We start from the raw sequence: 20,714 nt of genomic DNA on the forward strand, positions 1-20,714 counted from the left end.
ATGGCTGAGTTGCAATTTGAACCCTGGTCTTCCAGTCCCTGGTCTGACACACTAATCACTATACCATATTGGTTCTCAGTGTGGTTTTTGGTTAGAGTACTAATGGAGGCAGCCTGGGGAATTTGGGGGACAACTCAGCAGAGAGAGAAAGAGGGTCCCTTAATCCATTTGGGCTCCTTTTTGAAAGAAGTGAAGTAAGACACTTCACCGTCTTAAGTGGGGAGGGATGGGGGGCTCTGTAGGACCAAGACCAGCAACTCAATTTATCTAACTGTACCACTGCCAAGAAAGGCTCCAGCGGAATGAGTGGGCAAGACCAAGAGTGGGTCCAACGGTCAAGAAAACAGTTTCTGCATGTGCTGTTGAGGGAAGTGAGGGGCAGGTGGGGCTGTCCACCTGGGAAGGGAGTCCATCTAGGAGAAGGAACACTCTGGTCCTAAACCTCCTCTGCTTTGTGGGGCATCTTCAGGAAAAGAACAGACTAAGGATTAAAACCTACACAAATCTGGAGTGGAGTCTCCTGCAGCCCAGCTGGTGCCAAACTTATTGCTCTGCTTTTCTTTGGACCACATCAGTGAGGCTGAGAGTGGGGTCATGCCTGAGCAGCCCGGGACCTCAATCCACCCTGCCCAGGCTTGTGCCCTGGGGAGGTCATTTCAGTGCTGCTAATGCAGTAGTTTGAGTTCACCCCTGGAGGTGTACTCCATTGTCTCTTGAGCCAGACAGATGCCAGCAATATAACGGCTTCCAGTTCTGGAGGTTATAACCCAGTGTGCCCTCCTCTCTCTCAGCCTTTCTGGCCTTCCCCTCAGCTCAGCTCACAGCTCAGCAGTGGTGATGGCAGTTCCCCTCTGACCACCTAACTACCACCCCCTCTCCCTCACCCTCCAACTTGCGCACAGGCAAGAGTTGTCAGTCACAGCTGGCTGTGCATGCGCTCAAGGGCGCTAGCATGACAACAGTCTCAAGCAAACGGGGAGAACTGGTGCCTTATTGATGGTGATTAGTCTGTCCTTTTTTCTTTATTCCAATTGTCTCTGCATTGCTTTTTTTAACCCCTGCTAAAAATTCTTTTCTTTAATCAAGCCTGTCCAGATGTGCATTTGACATGTTGTTTTTAACAGGTAATTGTGCTTTGTTATTTCTTTTCTTTTTTTAACTGCTGGTTTTACTTCTGTTTCGAAATGCTTTAGGCCAACTTGCTTTCAACACATGGGCATTTCTTTAAATGAGTGTTTTGTTTAATGTCAAGGGTGGGGAACCTTTGGCCCTCCCGTGGTTGCTGGACTCCCAACTCCTATCATCCTGACCATTGGCCATGTTTGCTGGGGCAGCTGAAAGTTCAACTCCAAGAGCAGGAGAGGCAACCTAAGGCCCATGGGCCGGATGCGGCCCAATTGCCTTCTCAATCTGGCCCGCGGACAGTCCAGGAATCAGCGTGTTTTTACATGAGTAGAATGTGGCCTTTTATTTAAAATGCATCTCTGGGTTATTTGTGGGGCATAGGAATTCATTCATTTCCCCCCCCCCCCAAATATATAGTCTGGCCCACCACATGGTCTGAGGGACGGTGGACCGGCCCACGGCTGAAAAAGGTTGCTGACCCCTGTCCAAGAGCATCTGGAGGGCCAAAGTTCACCTGCACCTGTTTCATGCCAGCCACTTAAGAGGTGTTTGTAGATCGAGTGGCATCTACGCCTTGTCAAATACCTGAATGAATGCTGACGCTGGAATTTGTTCCTGCAGATGTGGCCATTGGGGCCCCGTTTGGTGGCAAGGAGCAGCAAGGCATGGTCTATGTGTACAATGGCCGGCCTGGTGGACTGAACCCCAAGCCTTCTCAGGTGTTACAGGGCCACTGGCCAGCTGGCCAGACTCCAGACTTCTTTGGCTTCTCCATGCGTGGGGCTAAGGACCTGGATGGAAATGGCTACCCAGGTGAGGACTGAGTGTGAAACCACAAGAAAGGCTGCAATGGGGCATCTGAAGCATCAAAGAGCCATAGGTTATCTTTGGTAGCTTTGCATGGATGAGGTCCCAGGTTCGGTCCCAGCTCTCTCTGGCTAAAGGCAGAAATCCAAAGGGGGCCCAGCAAACTCTTCATCCTATAGAGCAGGTTTAGCCAAGTTGTTGGACTCCCAAGTCCCCACCAGCCCCAGCCAGTGTCGCCCACTGGCCAGGGATGATGGGACTCATCGTCCAGCAATATCTGGAGGGCACTCTGTTGCCTGACCCCAATACGGAGGCAATATGGTTCTCTGTGCAATTGAGTAACAGCTTAAGGAAGTCCAAATAATATTCACAAGTGGGATCTGCAAGAAAACGTTTCCACGTGGAGTGCTCCTGTTCACTGTATCAGCCAGCCAGCCATGCTTTCTAGGCAGTTCCCATTCCACCCCCTTCAGCATTCTGTGGCCATCGAGCACTCTCAGTCCTCACTGAACTGTGTGAGGTTTCTTACAGCTTTAGTGGTTTTTATTTTAAGATCTCTGTGCTCCTGATACCTCCCTCGTGCATGTATGGCGCCATTTTGGCTCTGTAGGCAGTGGCACTCAAACCCTGCACGTTGGAAATAGAGGGGAATTATTATATTCCTGATGATTGATCAGTTAATCCAACAGCCGGTTTGGGCATCTTGTATCCTAAGGAGCATGTTAACATCTGGCATAAATATAGGTCTTCAGGGAGGCAACCCTCAGAATGCTCTCAAAGGCAGAGTGAAAGCAAGAAAGTGTCCCAGTGGTATTGTAAAAGCCCTCTGCAATGGCATTTATAAACACCCACTTTATCATGAGCATTTAATATCAGGTCTCCAAAGAGACTCTCACTTGAAGGGCAGCAGTCATGCAAGGAGGCTACCGCCCTTGTCTATGTTCAAGTGGTCCATTGATACTTATCTTCGCAAAACTTGGACATAAGAGCATTATCTGCCCCTAACCATGCAGCTGTTGATTTGCCCTTATCTCAGAGGACTTTGCAAGGAAGAGCAATAAAGGAGGCTTCCTCTGAGCATGTGCTAAGTGGTCTTCCCCATAACCACTGAGAAACAATAGGCAATGTGACACATAAGCAGCTTTGAGCTAAGTTTCTCTTTTGAAACCAACCCCTGGAAAATGGTATCAAAATCTGCAACAAGATAGAGCTCATTGCCTGTCCACTACTTTCTCTCTCTCCACCCTTCAGATCTGATTGTGGGAGCCTTTGGAATGGACACAGCCCTGGTTTACAGGTAGGCACTGTGCATAAGGACTGTGGATGGGGATGCAGACAAAAGCATCTCCCCACCCCTCGATTTGGGGGAGAAGAGTTTGAAAGGTTCAGAAAGACAGGTGAAATGGTAAACACATCACAGTTCTTTCTCTCCCTCCCTCCCTCTCTTGCCTACCTTCACAGGGGCCGCCCCATTGTTCATGCAAGCGCCACTCTCAGCATCTTCCCCACCATGATTAACCCTGAGGAGAGAGCTTGCACCCTAGAGGGCACTGGAACCCCCGTTGCTTGGTGAGTGATGTTGGAAGGAAACCACAGTGGAATGTACAGTCCTGATGGTCCTCAAGTGACGGTGGCAACTGTAGCTCAGTTGGCCTTATTCTGAGCTACAATTCCCAGTCTTCTGGGGTAAGCCATAGGGAAGGACCATAGCTCAGAGGGAGAGCACCAAAGGTCCCATGTTCAACCCCCAGTATCTCCTGGTAGGACTGGGAAAGAGCCCTGTGCGAAACTCTGAAATAGGCTTCCGCTGGCCAGTGTAGACCACACTGCAAGGGGGTGTGGCCTGAATTGGTGTCAGGCAGTTTCCTGTGTTCCTGTGGCAGGTGAGCCATTTCAAAAGCAGTGTCTTTCCACACTGTAAAGGAGTATCACGAGCAAAAGCTCCCCACCTCTCACCAGGACGCTTTCTGGTGTTTACCCGATGGGAGAAAGAGAAGAGTCCCATGTGGACAAGCCCTAAGAGAGCTGTGACTGTTAGACCCATCTGAGATCAGTACCGGGGCTTATCTCTCAGTAAGGGAGTCTTAGGACAGGAGGCCTTTTACTATTAAACCTGCACTAGCATGTGCATCCTGGTGTCTGCATTTTTGTGTGTGTGTTTTTTAATGGTATGCTACTGTAGGAGTGTTAAAAAAAACCCCAACAGTTTGTAAAATTCCAGAAACGCTTAAAATGTGGGGGGCTAGATCTGGAAATCACTGCCAGGAAATGGCCATGGATCTACATATTAGTGGGCAGCAGTGCTGGGAGCTGGAAGGAAACCCCCCTGTGGGTGCTTGTAGCAGCTGTCATAACCAAAGAGCTTCTACTGTTACCTAGAGGCTTCTCACCACATGGAACCTCATTCGCAGGCTCCTGCATGAACAAACCCCTAGGAGCCCTTACCTCCGTGCTTGCGCTAACTCATTCACTCCAGGCAAAGCACAATCAGGAAGCAGATAGTCTTGTGACATTCTACGGCAGAGGTGAAATAAGCTGTCACAATGGAGATCGGTTTCATGTGGTCTCCATGTGACAAAAATAGCATGTGCCTTCCAGATTTGCTCCAGCTAAGAAGGGGCTGTATTGATCCTCTAGCCATGAAAGGGGCCTGGGGGGATATTTATGAACTGAGTTTTTCAGTTGCTCAGCAACTGGAGAGAAGTGGGGGATGCCCTGGCCACCTGCCCAACTTGACTATGAATGGGTGATTGTAATAGGCTGGTGACCCGGCTGGGACCACATGGCTGGGAGGAGAGGCTGAGTCATCCAGACAGGAACACACCCCAACCACCACCACCCCACCATCACATGTTAGCCGCTCTCCCCCCACCCCAACTCTTGCATAAAGAGAATCTGCCTCTTGAATGAGCTTCCCTTTCTACACCTAGAACAGCTGCCCTGAGGCCAGGTGCCTTTTGTTGCCCTCTTCTCTGCATTTCAGTTTGTTCTGCCTTGGAACACCTGTGTCCCTGGGAACAAAGCCTAGATTCCCTTTGCTGCCCCATCCCGTTTCCTTCCTGGCAGAACTGACAGAACATGGCACATCTTGCCTATCTCCATAGCCATTCCTTTTTTAAATAGGTGGCATTCCTGCGTGCCACTGGATCTCCTCTATCTCCCTCCCCCCGAAGTTCTGTTTCAGCTCCAGCTGCATCAGAAGGCACCCTGTCCAGAGCACCAACCTCCTTTCCTGGCAGTGATTTCCATTTTTATAGCACCATAGTGCTTTACAGTGATTAAAGCAAGCAATCCTTTGAGGTAGGCCCTTAACAAGGAATAACCAAGGTTTCAGGACTACAACTCCCACCAGCCCATTGGCCATTACAGCTGGGGCTGATGGGATTTGGACGGCACCATGTTGACTACTCCTGCCCTTAAATAATGTCATTCTACTGTAGTGGAGGTGTAGGGGAGCCCCTGACTGAGCAAGGATCTGAACCCAGGGCATTCACATTCCAATTTGACCCTCCCTAGACTGCACTGCCTTTCACTCATTTCTTACAATGACTCATTGCTCCCCCCTTTCTCCCATGTCAACAGCATCAACCTGAGCTTTTGTCTGAATGCATCTGGGAAACATGTGCCTGACTCCATTGGTGAGTAATATGGGGAAGGGGTGGCATCTATGCCACCGACAAGTGCTGGCATCAAGAAGTTGTCTCAGAGTCTAGCACAGCTGGTCCACAGGCATCTGGTTGACCACTGGGAGAACTGCATGTTGGGCTAGAGGAGGCCTTTGGCCTGATCCAAAGGGCTCCTATTATGTTCCTATGAACCTTCAGCATCAAGCAGGCCTTGGAGTTAGGTCAAGATCAGCTGGAGGTCAAGCCAAGTTTTCAGATTCTGGGACCCAGAAGCTGGGACAGAAAGCATGGTGAAAGCAGAAGGCTACACACCTTGGCCCTGCAGATGTTGCTGGACTCCACCTCCCATCACCCCCAGGCAGAATGGCCAATGCTCAGGAATTATGGGAGATGGAGTCCAGCAACATTGAGAGAGGCACTGGAGGCCAACAATAAAGCGAGATCAGCGTCACAACCCCAGAGTCGTCCGCAACTGGACCTAATGGTCAGGGGTCCCTTTACCTTTAAATTGACATATAACAAATCTGAAAATAGTATTCTCATCGTAAATTTCTTTCAGTTGTAATGAAAATGGGCAGGAAGAGCACCTGCCACACTTGTAGTGATCCATAGGCCCCAAATTACCAATGGTCCGAGTACAGTGCAAAAGTGTCCCTTCCAGATGCCAAAAATGCTGTAACTCTGAGGAAGCATCGCAGAACAATTAATAAAGCTGAATGATGTTTGGGTGGTCTGGTAGAAATCCACCTCTATTATTGCATAAGCAATGAAATGTTGCAGAATATGCCTGCAAACAACCAAACCATCAATCTGAGCCCTCCCTGACTGCCATTTTGCTAAGAAACCAAGAGTTATATCTTGTGGGTGATCAGTACTTCTTCTGGGACTGATGTGGGAGCCCCTCTTGGGCTGCATTCTGGGGCATAGTACTATCACATCTCGGTTGACCTCATCTTCTCTCCTGCATGCGTAGGGTTCAATGTGGAGCTGCACCTCGACCACCTCAAACAGAAAGGAGCAGTGAAGAGAGCGCTCTTCCTGCGTTCCCGCCAGCCCCACCTAGTTGAGACCCTCCAAATCCGCAACGGTGCCAACTCTGAGTGCCGCGAGATGAAGATCTACCTCAGGGTGAGTCTCAGTCTGTGCCCACAAGCTCTGCCTTCTTCTCTTGGGTATTTCTGCACTTCATTGCAAGGAAAGTTATGGTTTTGTGCAGGGGTGGCTAACCTGTGGGTTCGCCAGATGTGCTGGACTCTGCTTCCCAGCACCCACATCCAGGGATCTAAAAAGGGTTCCCACAGTGGCTGGCATGTGACTGCACCTGCAACTCCAGCAGCCCTCGCAGTTTGGCTGAAGAGTCAGAGGAGCACCTGTCACCACCCCATGGCGCAGCAAGCATTTCTCTGCAGCATGGGATCCATGCCCTTGGTGCCTTATCCCCCCTCTGTCTCTTTCTCCAGAACGAGACTGAATTCCGCGACAAGCTCTCCCCCATCCACCTGTCCCTCAACTTCTCGCTGGATCCAGAGGCCCCGCAGGACGCACATGGTCTGCAGCCCACCCTCAACTACCTCACGCACAACCACATTGAACAGAAGGTACTCTTGGGTTGGAGGATGCCCAGCAGTTGCTCCCAGCATTCCATGAACACATGTTTGGTGCTATGGGATACAGAAAGGGCTTCTCTCCTCCCTGGCAGGGTAGACTGCAGTGCAGCGACACTCAGCCTTTCTGGAAAGATAATAACCCAAAAGCATGTAAGGTCTACAAGACAGGGAAACCTAATGCCCTTTGTCTAGAATATGTCCCTATTCATTTCAAGAAGAACTGCAGGCTATCCAACAATTAATGGTCACTTTCAAAACACGACAGCTAGGAAGTAGTGGCTCAGTCTTGGACACAACAAGAAGCCAGAATTCCGGGACTCGGCAAGAAAATTCTGCCAGCATCTTTTCCCTGCCTGCATGGGAGGAGATGGGAAGCATGCAAGCCCAAGACTCACTGCAGCTTATGAACATAGTTCTACGCCATGGTTTAGCTGTTCAACGAAATACAGCTTTTGTAGTTTTGTAGCTTATGTTATGTCAGCATAGTAATAGGTTAACATGATCCTTTTAGTGTCGGCAAACAGGCAAATAGGTGTTTTTGTCCTTTTTTGCCTACCAGGCCCAGATCCAGCTGGACTGTGGTGAAGACAATGTCTGTGTCCCTGACCTTCAGCTTGACGTTTTTGGGTAAGGCTCTCTCTTGCCTCGCTTTGTGGCATCACAAACATGGAAGAAGCCAGGCAGTTTGAGTGCTGTTTGCATTCTGTTGCTTTATCCACCACCCAGAATATTCAGGCAGATCCCCCCCCCCCCGCCTTGCATCCTTGTTACACATGTTGAACCCTTTGCTTTTGTGGATTCAGGAAGGGATTGTAGCTCTTGGCACCCTCTGCAGAAGTCCTGATCTCCCTCCTTTCTTCCAGGGGTCTACTCTCTTGCTAATCAGATATTCCCTCTTACCAGCACATCTGCATCCAGCACAGCCACGTGGGAACATCAGAACATACAACACAATACATGCACAACTTTGGCGTTGGGGGGCTGGGGAGCAGTGATTTCCCTCAGAAGGGTTCACCTTCAGCAGTTTGGCTCCATATGCTGTTGTAAAATGGAAGTGCAATTGGACGGGATAAAAAGATGGCCAAAACTATGCTCTTCTTATTACCCACAGCAACGGCTCCTGCTTCTCTGCTGTTAGCTGATCTCGTGCCTTTCCCATCTAATAGCACATGGACATAGATTATATCACTTCTTGTGTTGTGTCAGCAGCATCTTGCACACTGCTTGCCCATATGTAAATGTTTTAAAAAGTAAGCTTTCTAATAATAGAGTAATGTAAAAGAGTAAGAATTGCAAAAGGCGTCGTATAAACAGAAGCAAGCTATGAATCAAGGGGAGGTCCTGTGTTCATCCAGCACCAACAACCCCTTCCTATCTGAATCTGTCTGCAATCAGTGGGGTGGGCTGTAGCTCCATGGAAGAACATCTACTTTGCATTATGCCTCTGAATCCCAGTTGCTGGGAATTCCGGGGGGGGGGGGCGGATGTAGTTGCACCTGCGTCCTCCTTGCAGGCTTCCCACAGGCATCTGGTTGGTCACTGTGAGAACAGGATGCTGAATTAGATGAGTCATTGGGCTGATCCGGCGGGACTCTTCTTATGTTCTTCTGCATGCAGAAGGTCCAGCCCCCGGTGTCTCCAGGCAAGGCTGGGAGAAACTCCCAGAAGAGCTGCTTCCAATCAGTATAGACGTTGCTGACCTGGGCCAGTCACCTGACTTTGTAGAAGGTCACTTCCTACCTTCCTAGGGATCCCGCTGAACACATTCAGTCCCCTTCTCCTACCTTCACCAGGTTTCCATTCCAGGGTGCAGAGACCTGAGATCTCAGTTAAGCAAATGCTAATCACTCAGTATTGGGTGCATTCAAGGAATGCTCTTGGAGGCCTTTGTTATGGGAAATATATATATATATGGCACTAGTATTAAGGACAAAATAGGTACTCCTTTTTACGCAGAGAGATCTGTGCCTGGCATGCACACTGAACATACAGGCCCATTTTCATTTATAATCCTGTGCATAATGCGAGCTGCCCAGAGGGGTGGGGGCATAGCTGGATAGCTCAGTCAGTAGAGCATGCAACTCTTAATCTCAGGGTTGTGGGTTCGGTCCCCATGTTGGGTGGAAGATTCCTGCATTGCAGGGCGTTGGACTAGATGGCCCTCGTGGTCCCTTCCAACTCTGCAGTTCTGTGAATGTACCTGAGGCACTTCTGGGACTCTCTTTGTTCCATATGTCAGTCCAAAATGAAGGGTGGAGGAGAAACTGAATACAGTTTTTGCCATTGTTTTTTAAGTTCAAAGTGATAGAAGCTTCATGTGTGAAAACAACCAGAGTTGCATGGTCTGAAATGGCTTCTCTCTATATTGTACCTCCTAAAAATGGGCATCCCTGGATCTTCGCTGATATGTGTGTGCTCTCATTCTCCTTCTTTGCTGGGTCTGTTGCAGGGACCACACTGTTGTCTACCTGGGAGACAAGAATGCGCTGAACCTCACCTTCCACGCCCAGAACCGCGGTGAGGGTGGTGCTTATGAGGCTGAGCTCCACGTTACCATCCCACCGGAAGCAGACTACATGGGGGTTCTGCGGAATCATGGGGTACGTGCCTCCGCTGGGGGGACCTCATCCTTCTGCAGGCAAATTGCCTTGCAACCCCTCCTGGCCAGGAGGGAGTGAACTTAATGAAGAGACTGTCCTTTCCCAAAGCTTGGAACTGAGATACAAGCACAATTCTCAATTTTTGGGAAAGCAGATATATGATGGTGGGTTCCTGAGTATGCTCATTTTTAAAGGGGGGAAGAAGAAGAAGAAGAGACAGCAAGTGTAGTCCCTTGCACCCTTAGCAAGGAGGTGCATCAACGCCATGCTCTGGGGAAAAAACACACTTTACTGCAATAGCCACATGAGAAATTTCTACATTTGATGCGACCCAAATACTTGAAGCATCTGTCGTGAGGGTGAGGCAATGCACCAACCCCTGAGCTCAAGCAGAGGCAAGTCCACCCTCCTCTTCTCACCCTTGTTCCCTTCTGTCTTCTAGAACCTTTCCAGCCTGAGCTGCCACTATGACACGGTGAATGACACCAACATGGTTTTCTGTGACCTCGGCAATCCAATGAAGGCAGGCACCAGTGTGAGTGTCTGCACTCCGTGGCGAGGGGGTCTTGTTAGGGGCAGGTGGTTGGAGGACTTTTCGAGCCACTTCCCTGGCACTTGGGGTGTGCTGGGAGAGCCTGGGATACCATAAGATGAGAAGTCAACTGTGGTGAAGGGATCTATGGTTATGGTGCGAAGGGGCCGCTCATTGGAGCAAGGCAAAACTAGCAAGCTGTGATCAGAGCCACTTTAATCTATTTGTGATAGGGGACACAGCGACAAAGTACGAGAGAGCTTCTGTGTTCTTTGGGAAGCTGCAATCAGGGAGAGTGATGACATTCATAATAATGGGGGGAGCGTATATATGGGGCACAGTGCCTTTTCCTTCAAGTGGGAGCTATTTGTTGGGGGGCATTCATCCCACCCGTGTGTGAGGATTAACCAATTAGGGTAGGGCTAGCAAGGCTCACCAAGAATAGGAAGGTTGGCTCTACTATAAGGCAGAGTGAGGCCGCTGCCTCAGGTGACACACAGCCATTGACAGTGGAGGGGGGGGGAGGGACACAGATACTGACTCTTGTCTTTTCCGTATCTCGCCTAGCTCTGGGGTGGCCTACGCTTTACTGTGCCTCACCTTGATGCGAAGAAATCCATCCAATTTGACTTTCAGATTCACAGGTAAAAATGAGCCAGAGAATTTCCCCAAATTCTCCCCATAGCTGCCCCTGTTACCTGCCCCAGGACGGCGCATTGCAAGGAAGGACCAGGGCTAAATGGGTGAGATGATTTTTGGGGAGGCTTGTCTACAGAGCAGGGATTGGCAGCCTGTTTCTGGACTCCCATCATCCCTGTCCGTTGGCCAAGATGGCTGGGGATGATGGGAGCTGGGAGCCAAATGACACCTGGAGGGCTGCAGGTTCCCCATCCCTGTGACAGAGGAACCACAGGATTCCCCAGGGCAGGATTCAACTAAGTGCAGAACATGGTCCTCTTGTGCAAAGGAATTCCCCCCTCTCTTCCCCCTGCGCCTCTTTAATCCTTTCTGGGGACAGGGGCTTTTTGCCCAAGTGGAATGTGTCCTCGCGCTCTGCTCATGCCTCTTCCTTCCCTAGGTTGATGACAGAGGGGTGTGCATGTGTCTGTGTAAAAACTACAGAGGTACAATTTCCACCCATTGCTCTGCCCACTTTTGTCTCTGGCCCCACCTGCCTTTGGGCTGAATGAAGGTCCACAACCCCTTTCCTAGCTGCTTCCTGTGTACTCTTCTTCTGTGCAGTGCTAGTCCTACATACAGTCACCTATGACTATGTCTCTTTCACTACAGCAAGAACGCAAACAACTCCCACAGTGAGGTGGCTTCGTTCCCCTTGCGTGTCGAGGCTGCCGTTCATCTCAAAGCCCAGGGGTGAGTGTGACGCCAGAAGCAAAGTGTTTGGCATGGTCATTAATTGTTTTAATAAGAAGGTGTGAGGCCCCCACATCTCCTCTTCAGTCCCCAAAGGGTAAATTATAGCTCTTCCCTGGTGAAGCCCGGTCTCTCTTTGGGAGGGATATACACTCATGAAGTGAGGTCTGCTCGTTCATTGAGACTTTCCCCTCTGCCTCCCTCTTTGCTCGCCCTGGGGGTTCCCTCAACCCTCTAGCTCGTATTTGTGGGCGGTGTGGGGAGAGGAGAGGGGGGAAAGCCCTGGTTGAGCTAGAGGAAGCCCCTGCGTTGGCTTCTGCGCTCAGGACTAGTTAGCTGAATCTCACCTGATGCTCAGATCCTTTGTAGCAGCCCCAAGAAGCAGGTCTAGGAATCCTGTATCTGGATTAGCACTACGACAACGCTCCAGACACTTCGGTTTAGCTGGTTCACACTCAATCTGTTTTCCCCACGGGAGGCTGGGCTAGTCAGAGGATATCTGTGATCGAGGGGGAGCATAAGAGACCAGGTGGTCCTTTAGGAACTTTGGACTTTGTGAATTAATACAAGAACCTTGAAGCTGCCCTGCAGTGAATTGGCAACCAGCACACTTCTCTCAGCAGCAGAGAGTCGTGCTGCCAGTAATTCTTATTTACTTCATTTAATCTGCTCCTCTGAGCCACACGAGCTGTAGCTTCTGCATCAGAAACTCTTTTGTTTCAGTAAGTAGACAAATCCAAATACACATAAAGCATATTAACAAAAATGTTTGATGTTTTATAGTGTTTTTAATATTTTGTTGGGAGCCACCTAGAGTGGCTGGGCAACCCAGTCAGATGGGCAGCCTGTTGTTGTTCTTGTTAATTTACTATTTTTTCCTCTTGGATGTTGTCATCACCTTTTTGAAGAATCTAGGTTAGCTGCCTGGAACAATTTATGGAGCAATAAAAATATTTCAATAAATAAATGATACCAATGCCAGAGATCTTACAGTTTGATATTGCTGAGGAAAAGTGGGCTAGGAAAAGGATCTTCATTTTGAAATTACCAAAGAGAGATTTTTTAAAAGTTGCAATAAAATCCGCTGTTACACCAGAATGCAATACAAGGCAGCTGATGAGGGCTTTGGCCTTCAGATTTGCAACACTAGTTTTATTGCAATTCTGTAAAGTTTCGTAATTTTGCATTTTTTGCCATTTTGAATAGCCTAAATAATTCATAAGGATTTTGCTCTGGCCTGTTTAAAATCGCTTTTTCTTCTGTATGTCTGAGTGCCTTCCTTTCCCCTTCTATAGAGCATCCATGCCAGAGACAGTGTCCCTTCCAGGGACTGGCTTGCTCCCAGGTCGAGCGCTGCAACGAGAACAAGACGTGGGCCCCGGTGTGTGCCATGTCTATGAGGTGGGTGTTGTCCGTTGAGGACAAGAGTGCAAGGGTGGTGGCAGTTCATGCATGGGCAGGATCACTCTTGCTTTTGGAACCATACCTTTGCTTAACAAGCAAGGAGGAAAAAAGGTGAAATTCTGAATCCTGTGCCCAGTGCTGTATTCTGTGTTTCTTCTGTGTTCCTGAAGAATTATGGCATGCACACTATCTCATATTCTTAGTTTTCAAGGTTTCACAAGGGAGAAATCTGTTGGCAGCACTGATAGCAAAATGGAACCTCCAGCATTAGAGGCAGTGTATCGTTGGATAATGGGTGCTAAAGGGCAAACTGCAGGAGAGAGTGTTTGCTTCATTCCTGGAAGCACCTGGCTTGCCACTATTTAAAACAGCACCAATCTGTCTATCCTTTCTCTGTGACCACTGGGCCTGTCCACCATGTTTAGATCATTGTGCTTTTCCCCCACCCCCATCCTTGCTGCCGCCTCTTTGGGGGAGGATCCTGTAGCTCAGTGCTGGAGCATCTGCTTTGCCTGCAGGTGATGAGAAAGCTTCTCAGTCCTTGCAACCCCCAGAGAGCCATTTCCAGCCATAACTGACCACACCAAACCAGATGGGCTCATAATCTGACTTGGTGACGTAATGCAGCTTCCGATGTCCCTGCGATTTGTTTTCTTCCCATTTGTCCTGCAGTTTTTGAATGACGGGCCAAGCGCCATCAGCGAGGGGATCCTGGACATCAGCTGCCCGCTCCGGACTCAAGGGCGAGCTGTGCTGTACATGACACGCTACGTGGCGCAAGCCAACTGCACCTCCAGCCACCTCCTCAACCCGTCTCGCCTGCAGGTAATGGTTGGTCAGCGGGCGGGAAAAGAAGCGCCCCTGGGATGTGAGTTTGGGGCCTGGAGCTCAGCCTCTGCAACCAGGGAGAGCGCAATTCCCTATCAGCACAGGATTAAAATGCTGAGTAGTAGGAACATTTTTAGGTGGGTGGGGGAACTCAGCGTTCACACTGCAGAATGGCAGCCTCTCCTCCAGACAAGCCTATTTATTAAGCATTCATCCTGATTTGGTTGCACAAAGCCTACAGAGAAGTTAGATTATGTGTATCCTTTATTGGGCGCTCATTTTAATTTGTTTGTAGGGAGGTTCTATGACATTGAGCATTCATCCTAATATGCCTTTGGGGTGTTTCTACATCTTTCTGTTAGTCATTTGTTCATCTTTCCCCATTACTTGTTCATCTTTCCCCATTACTTTCCAAACTGCAAAAATCCAGTTTCTGGGGTTTTTAAGTGGATTTGTTGCCATAGAGACAGGTCGCCTTGATCCACTTTAATTATTCAAGCTTCTTGGTATTTTCTTGATTCCTTCCTGAAAACTCCAGGTTCTGAACCTTCTTCGTAACTCATCCCCATCCTGTTCTGTGCCAAGAACCCTAATGCTTTGCCCCTTCCCCAACATTTCTCCAATAGCTTCTCTTGCCCCCTGGCATATATTTGGCCTTTGTAACCTGCCTCCATTGGTCGGCTGGAAAAGAAAAAACCGTTCAGCACGGTGTCTCCATGAGATACTGCATGCCTGCTTCTTGACACAGGCAGACCCAGGAGCTGAGTTTCTTTTGAACAATGGGATGGGGAGGCTTTTTTGTTTTAAGTAAGAGAGGCTTGACTACCAGAGAAGGAGACTGCTAAACTTCAATGAAAGAATCAGCTGTTTTCTTATAAATTCTGTGCATCTCCTGTTGCACTCCTGCTCAGTCTGATTCAGCAGAACTTGTGGACATGCAAAGAAGCGGAATGTTAGTTCAAGGATGGAACTCGGTGATGGCCACCAGCAAGGAAGGCTTTAACGAGGGATTGGACAAATTGGTGGAGGGTATCGGCTCCTAGCCATGGTGGCTGTGCTAAGGCTATGCCTCCGTCATCTGAGGCAGAAGGAGTGGTTGCAGGGGAAGCTTAATGTGGGGGGGATGGCAGTGGGGTCGGTGAGTGGAGTGTTTCCTGCTTGGCAGGGGGTTGGACTCGATGGCCCTTGTGGTCTCTTCCAACTCTATGATTCTATGATTCTATGAGCAGAGGTGCAGCATCTAGAGTATATACTATGTCAACTGTATCACTGGGTCACAGCTAACTATAGAAAGGCTTGTACAATGGGCTCGTGACTATTGATAACTTATTTAGAAAGGTGCCTTCTTTCTCTCTTAGCTGGAGCAGAGCTCAGCAGCTTCACCTTGGCCAGAGCAGCACTATGTGCAGAAACAAGATGGAGTTTTGAACACTCTGGTAAGCCTTGTAGCTTCTTCAGCTGGAAAAAAAAATCACCCAGAGTGACCTACAGCAATCAGTTAGCTGCCCTCAGACTTTCAGTCTAAAATACATAACAAGTTATAAGAAAAATGTAAACTTGAGCACTTGCTCTTATCTACAGAGCGCTTACAATGACCACCTGAAATGCGAGAGGAGAAGCCAAAAGTTGCTGGTCCAGCTGAGCTGATGGAGTGGTCCTGCTTCCCTTCTCTTCCTCCTGCTGCTGCTGCAGCCTGACAAAGCCCCTAATGCAGTGTTTCTCAGCCCTGGGTCCCCAGATGTTGTTGAACTACAACTCCCATCATCCCTGAGTTCTGGCCTTGCTAGCTAGGGATGATGGGAGTTGTAGTTCAACAACATCTGGGGACCCAAGGTTGAGAAACGCTGCCCTAATGCATCCCTTCATGCTCTTCCGCAGCCTTTGCTCACATAATGATTTCATGGGATTCTAAGATCTCCGTCGGTATGAAAAGTTGTGTACAGCCCTTATCATTTCCCTTCCCAGCTATAGCTTTAGAGCAGGGTTCCCAAAGTGTGGAAGCAGCAAGGAGAGGAGGCTCTGCTGCCCTCAGAGGAGGAAGGAAACTGCAGCTGGGCCAAGATGGGGAGAAGAGACCGACAAGGCACTTGAAAGGAGTGGAAAGTCAGTACATGGGAAGGAAGGAAGCCCTGAGAAAGAGGGGGAAAGGCTGAGAGACAGCACATGCACAGCACATTGCAGTTCCTAAGCAACCGGCAGAAAAATCATTAAGTGGTCTGCCAAGACCCTCAACAATTTTCAAAGGGTCGTGGGTCAGGGAGAAAGTTTGTGAATCACTTAGACATGATGACTTTCCCCAGGTTACGCTTTAGTTGTTAGAAGCCCTGTTGCTGCATCCGATCGCTGCCTTTGGCCCTGGTGGCCTAACTGGGTTTCTGGGGGTGTTTTCAGCTTCAGGCTCTCTTCTGACTATGGTTCCTTCTTGTGCTGTAGAAATGCAATGACGAGGAGTGCTTCCAGCTCCGCTGCCACATGGGGGCGCTGCAGAGACAGAAAAGTGTCAGCTTGCGCCTCTACTTCCGCGTCTGGTCCAAGAGCTTCCAGCTGGTAAGCACAGCAGCAGCCAGGAGCCTCTTCCAGGCCTCACTTTACAGCTGCAGATTTGATTTCCGGGTTAAGAATCGACTTGAGAGAGAGGAAGAGATTGCTGGGTGCTGGCTGGCTTTCACAGCATCTGGTGTATTGTGCTGAAACCCCTGCCACCTTTCCCAGACCCTCCACTGGAAGGACACACCACACTTCTTGACTTGGCTCAGTTTATTTATGATAAAGGCTTATATCCCGCTTTTCAAGCAAACAAGCCCCAGAATGACTTGCAACTGATGATAAGAATCAAAGCACTTATTTCTTGGTGGTGGAGCAATGAAGAGAGGCATGCAGCTGGTGTCTGTCTGACCCTCTCTTCCACATGGAAATGTTGTTTGCCTAAATAAAATAGTCACTGCAGGAAGCCAATGGCCTTCCCTTCCCCATACATTTACTAGGTCTCTTCAGAGTCAGCTGGCCACATACTAACCCAGTGCATCCCAGGATCTGGCCCTCACTTTTATTTTATTCCCTTTACACATTTGCAGAAAGAGAATAATCCCCACACCATACAATGCGAAGCTGTTTACTACGTGCAGAAAGTGCCCTACAAAATCCAGCCTCTAGAGAAACCCACCGCTTACCTCAAGGTCAGTATTCATTACCATTAACTATTGTTGATGTTTATTGTTATAAATCCTTGGTGGCGGTGACAATAATAGTGGTATCCTGCCTTTCAGGAAGCAGCTCTTTCCAAGGTAACTTACAAATAGCATTAGAATCACAAAAACCTAGCATGTCTTCAGGATCCTCACCACAGAACAGTTGGAGATAGATGGAGAGGGGGACAGGACAGTTTAGCTGGAATACATTTTGTTGCTTTTCAAACAAGTAAAAATTAGGCTGCAGTCCTGGATCTGACAGACTGGCCGGATCATTATGACAACAGCCAAGCCTGACTGGGGGGGGGGGGCTTCCCACTTGTCAGTCACTTGATGTCACAATTACACTGGGTGACTCATTCTTCCTTAGTGCTGTGCTGCAGAAGCCCCAGTGATCAGCTGATGGTCAATGCTTGCAAAGCACTGCTCAGGGAGCTTTGCAGGTGCTGATGGTTAGCTGATCTATGGTGCCTGCAACCTCCCTTTGGGCCAGTTACGCCTTAGCCTGCCCAACATCTGCCATCATATATGACATCAGGGGACATGATTTGCAGGCCACCTGGGGGGCTGGGGACCCAGTTAGACCCACCAGCCAGGGCTGCTGCGCACACGTACTTGGGAATAGGTCCCATAGAACTCAATTGGGCCTTCTTTCAACAAGCTGTTGAATCATGCTGTTGATCAAAGAGAGTGTTTTGCAGATCTTTCTAGATTGGATCAGGGTCCATCCATGGAATTCTGGTTCCAATAGGAGGCAGCCAGATACCTCTAGATAGAAGCTCACAACCAAGGAATGGCCGCCTTTGGTGTTCGTTCCCTGTGCCTGATACTGAGAAGACTGTTCCTGTACATGAGGCTTCCACTTAACTTGAATGGTTGGCAGCCTCTGGATGCAAGACAGGTGATAACCTTATTCCTGCTTCCTTTCTGCTGACAGGTGCAAACATCACTGCACTGGCCCAAGGCAGAGACCAGTCAGGGGGTTCCTCTCTGGATCATCATCTTAGCTATTCTGATTGGATTGCTGCTCTTGGCGCTGCTCATCTATGTTCTATACAAGGTGGGATAACTGAATTGGGAGAAAGTGGGGGGGCAAGGTTCAGAGTTGGGGATAAGGTGTTAGAATCTCTGACACACCAGCTGCAAGTAGGACTGTAATAACTAAATTCATCAGCTTAGGATGCTCCACGTTTTTATGCTAGACTGCTAAAAAGCTTTGCTTTCAAATGCTTTTTAACAGCAGTTTCTTGGCCTTACAGTTGCAGAGAGCAATATGAACAAATAATAATAAAATTCCAAATTCCAGATGAACACTGCAGGATTTCAAGTGGTAATAATGGGGTGTGGCTTCAGCACTCTGGACAGCTCCTAGCCCCTCTCTCTATTATTTCTAGTCCCTGCAATACCCACCCCGCACCCTCATAGACACTTTGAGTCATTTTTGCACATTGCACAGAGCTAAATTCAGGTTTGCCATTGCCTGCATGCTCAACTGAGAGTTGCAGGTACACGCAGTTACCTAGCTAAAGCATCTCCAACAGTTGCAAATGTGTGTTTTCTGCTTTCTGTGCAACTAAAAGTGTCATGTGTGATGTCGTGTATGATGTAGGCAGCAAGGAGCAATGCAATTCTGCCCTTCATATGTAGCTGCCGCCGCAAGGAATCTGGAGCAGCTGTAATGTGTGAGCCTCCCCCTCAGTCCCTAACGTTCCTAATTCTTGGATTGTGGAAATGAAAGACTTAGTGCAAACAACAACAAGAAGGAAAAAAGCATGACACATGTGAATCCATCTTTGGTCGCTTGATGATTACAACATGCAGTCACAATTTGCATGTGAGAATGCGCTGCTGCAAGTCCAACTTCTGTGTTTGCCCTGCATTTTGATGTAGTCAGTTCACATATTCAACAGAGACTTAGTGATTTGTACACTCGTGTGAAGGAGTCTTAAGTGTGCTTAATTTTCATGATTTATTCTGACTGCAGAGTTTTGGTTTATTTTTATTTCCTGCCTTTTTGCTATTTTGCAAAAAAATCTCAATAACTTTTGTGTTCGGATCTTCACTTTTTGAAATATGGCAACCCTAATTTCTGTGACTTGTGCAAAAACCTCTCTGCTTTTACCCTATGGGTGTTTCTAGTTTGGAGATCTGTCTGAAAACTAGCAGGCAGGATCTATAAGATGCAGTGGGCTAGAGTAGTGTTACAAGACTCACTGGATAGATGGGTGGAGCAGTCCTCACTCTTGTTTTGTACTGTTATGGGTAAACTATGCTGGGAATGTCTCCTGGGGGAGTTTTCCTTCTTTTGGTTGTCTCCCCATCACGATGAAGGTGAGTATCTAGAGATGTGCACAAGGCATGTTCATTGCAGTGGTGTTTGCCCCGGAAAAGATTCCTGGGTTGTACCTTTTACATTATAAGCCCTGATCTTGTCTCTGTGTTTCCTCCACAGCTGGGCTTTTTCAAGCGCTCACTTCCTTATGGCACGGCTATGGAGAAAGCTCAGCTGAAGCCACAAGCAGCTTCAGAAGCCTAGCAGGCCCAGCCTCGCCCTCCATGTAGGTGTGTTGCCGCTGCTGCCCTGCAAAGAGGCACCAGGATCGTCCGCTGTGAGCACTGAGAAGGGGAGCACAGCCAACACCAGCAGGGCAGGGCCACAGGCACCGGGCCCCACGGACTGCTGCAGAGGCCAGGCACCTCTGCTCCTCACAGAGAAAGAGGCTGCAGGCTCTGAAGGCCCAACGCCCTCCCTCTCCCCCCATTTCCCTGGGGCTTGGATCCTACAAAACCCATCGTGCCCTGACTGGGGGTTTCAGCAAAGGCATTTGCTCCCAGCAAAAAAGGGAATACTTGAAGCCGCTGGAGCGGCCGGTGCTGGTCTGATCTCAGGCCCCCTAGTGTCAAGCTGTCTGTTCCGTCCATATGTGGGGAAGGGCGCAGTGCCCTGGACAGTTTCCAAGCTGCCAGTCTCCTCTGATAATAACCACAGCTTGGCTGAAAGAGAAAAAGAAGCACAATCACCTCCCGAGTCCAGCTCTTTCTCCGCCACAGGCCGGAACAAAGGATCCTGGGCTCTCACTTCCGGTCTTCCCCCCAGCCTGCTTCCTGTGGGGGATGATGTGGGACAGAGACTTAAGCTGGGAAAGCCAGGTGCTCCCACAATGCCAAAGATTTGCCACGTTTGGAAGCCAAGCCATCACCCGGTGTCGGCCCGGACTCGCCGACGGTCTTCGCACTGATCTCCAGAAACCGCTAGAGATTTTATTTTTCAGATGCCACTTTAATTAAAAGAGGATGAAGAAATGAGAATGAAGAAATGAGGAAGCTGCCGCTGCCTCATGGCAGAGACAGGGGTTGCCGAGTTTAATTTAAAATGTTCATGTGCAATAAATGCTTCCATATTTTCCACAATGCCTCTTTCCCCCCCTAATTAAGGATGACGAACTGCAAGGGGTTGAGAATGGATGAAAATTCCACTGTTCGTTCTTGTAGGTGAGGGTGGGAATTCTGATGGAAAAAAGCCTGAAGAGTGAGATGCAGGAAGGGGTTCAGCGAGAAACACCCCTAGTAAGGGCAATAATAATAAGGGTGGCTCCCAACAGAATACTAAAAACACGATAAAACAT

General features: G+C 48.9%; 1 protein-coding gene across 3 annotated transcripts in view; it reads left to right on the top strand.

Annotated features, from left to right (window-relative positions):
* The window catches only part of ITGA5 (integrin subunit alpha 5), a 72,492-nt gene extending 51,993 nt beyond the window's left edge, over positions 1-20,499 (top strand). For all 3 annotated transcript variants that reach the window (XM_081851715.1, XM_081851713.1, XM_081851714.1), the window contains exons 13-30: positions 1,747-1,938; positions 3,184-3,229; positions 3,394-3,501; positions 5,515-5,570; positions 6,532-6,686; positions 7,019-7,156; positions 7,725-7,792; positions 9,615-9,765; positions 10,208-10,300; positions 10,865-10,941; positions 11,588-11,668; positions 12,964-13,069; positions 13,745-13,897; positions 15,259-15,336; positions 16,334-16,447; positions 16,975-17,076; positions 18,026-18,148; positions 19,541-20,499. In XM_081851715.1, coding sequence (XP_081707841.1) covers positions 1,747-1,938; positions 3,184-3,229; positions 3,394-3,501; positions 5,515-5,570; positions 6,532-6,686; positions 7,019-7,156; positions 7,725-7,792; positions 9,615-9,765; positions 10,208-10,300; positions 10,865-10,941; positions 11,588-11,668; positions 12,964-13,069; positions 13,745-13,897; positions 15,259-15,336; positions 16,334-16,447; positions 16,975-17,076; positions 18,026-18,148; positions 19,541-19,624 — 1,925 coding nt within the window. In that variant the 3' untranslated portion in view covers positions 19,625-20,499. The remainder of the gene's footprint in view (positions 1-1,746; positions 1,939-3,183; positions 3,230-3,393; positions 3,502-5,514; positions 5,571-6,531; positions 6,687-7,018; positions 7,157-7,724; positions 7,793-9,614; positions 9,766-10,207; positions 10,301-10,864; positions 10,942-11,587; positions 11,669-12,963; positions 13,070-13,744; positions 13,898-15,258; positions 15,337-16,333; positions 16,448-16,974; positions 17,077-18,025; positions 18,149-19,540) is intronic.
* The last annotated feature ends 215 nt before the right edge of the window (positions 20,500-20,714 follow it).

The sequence above is a fragment of the Podarcis erhardii genome (assembly GCF_964252035.2).
Source record: "Podarcis erhardii genome assembly, chromosome: 2".
Taxonomy (NCBI): Eukaryota; Metazoa; Chordata; class Lepidosauria; order Squamata; family Lacertidae; genus Podarcis; species Podarcis erhardii.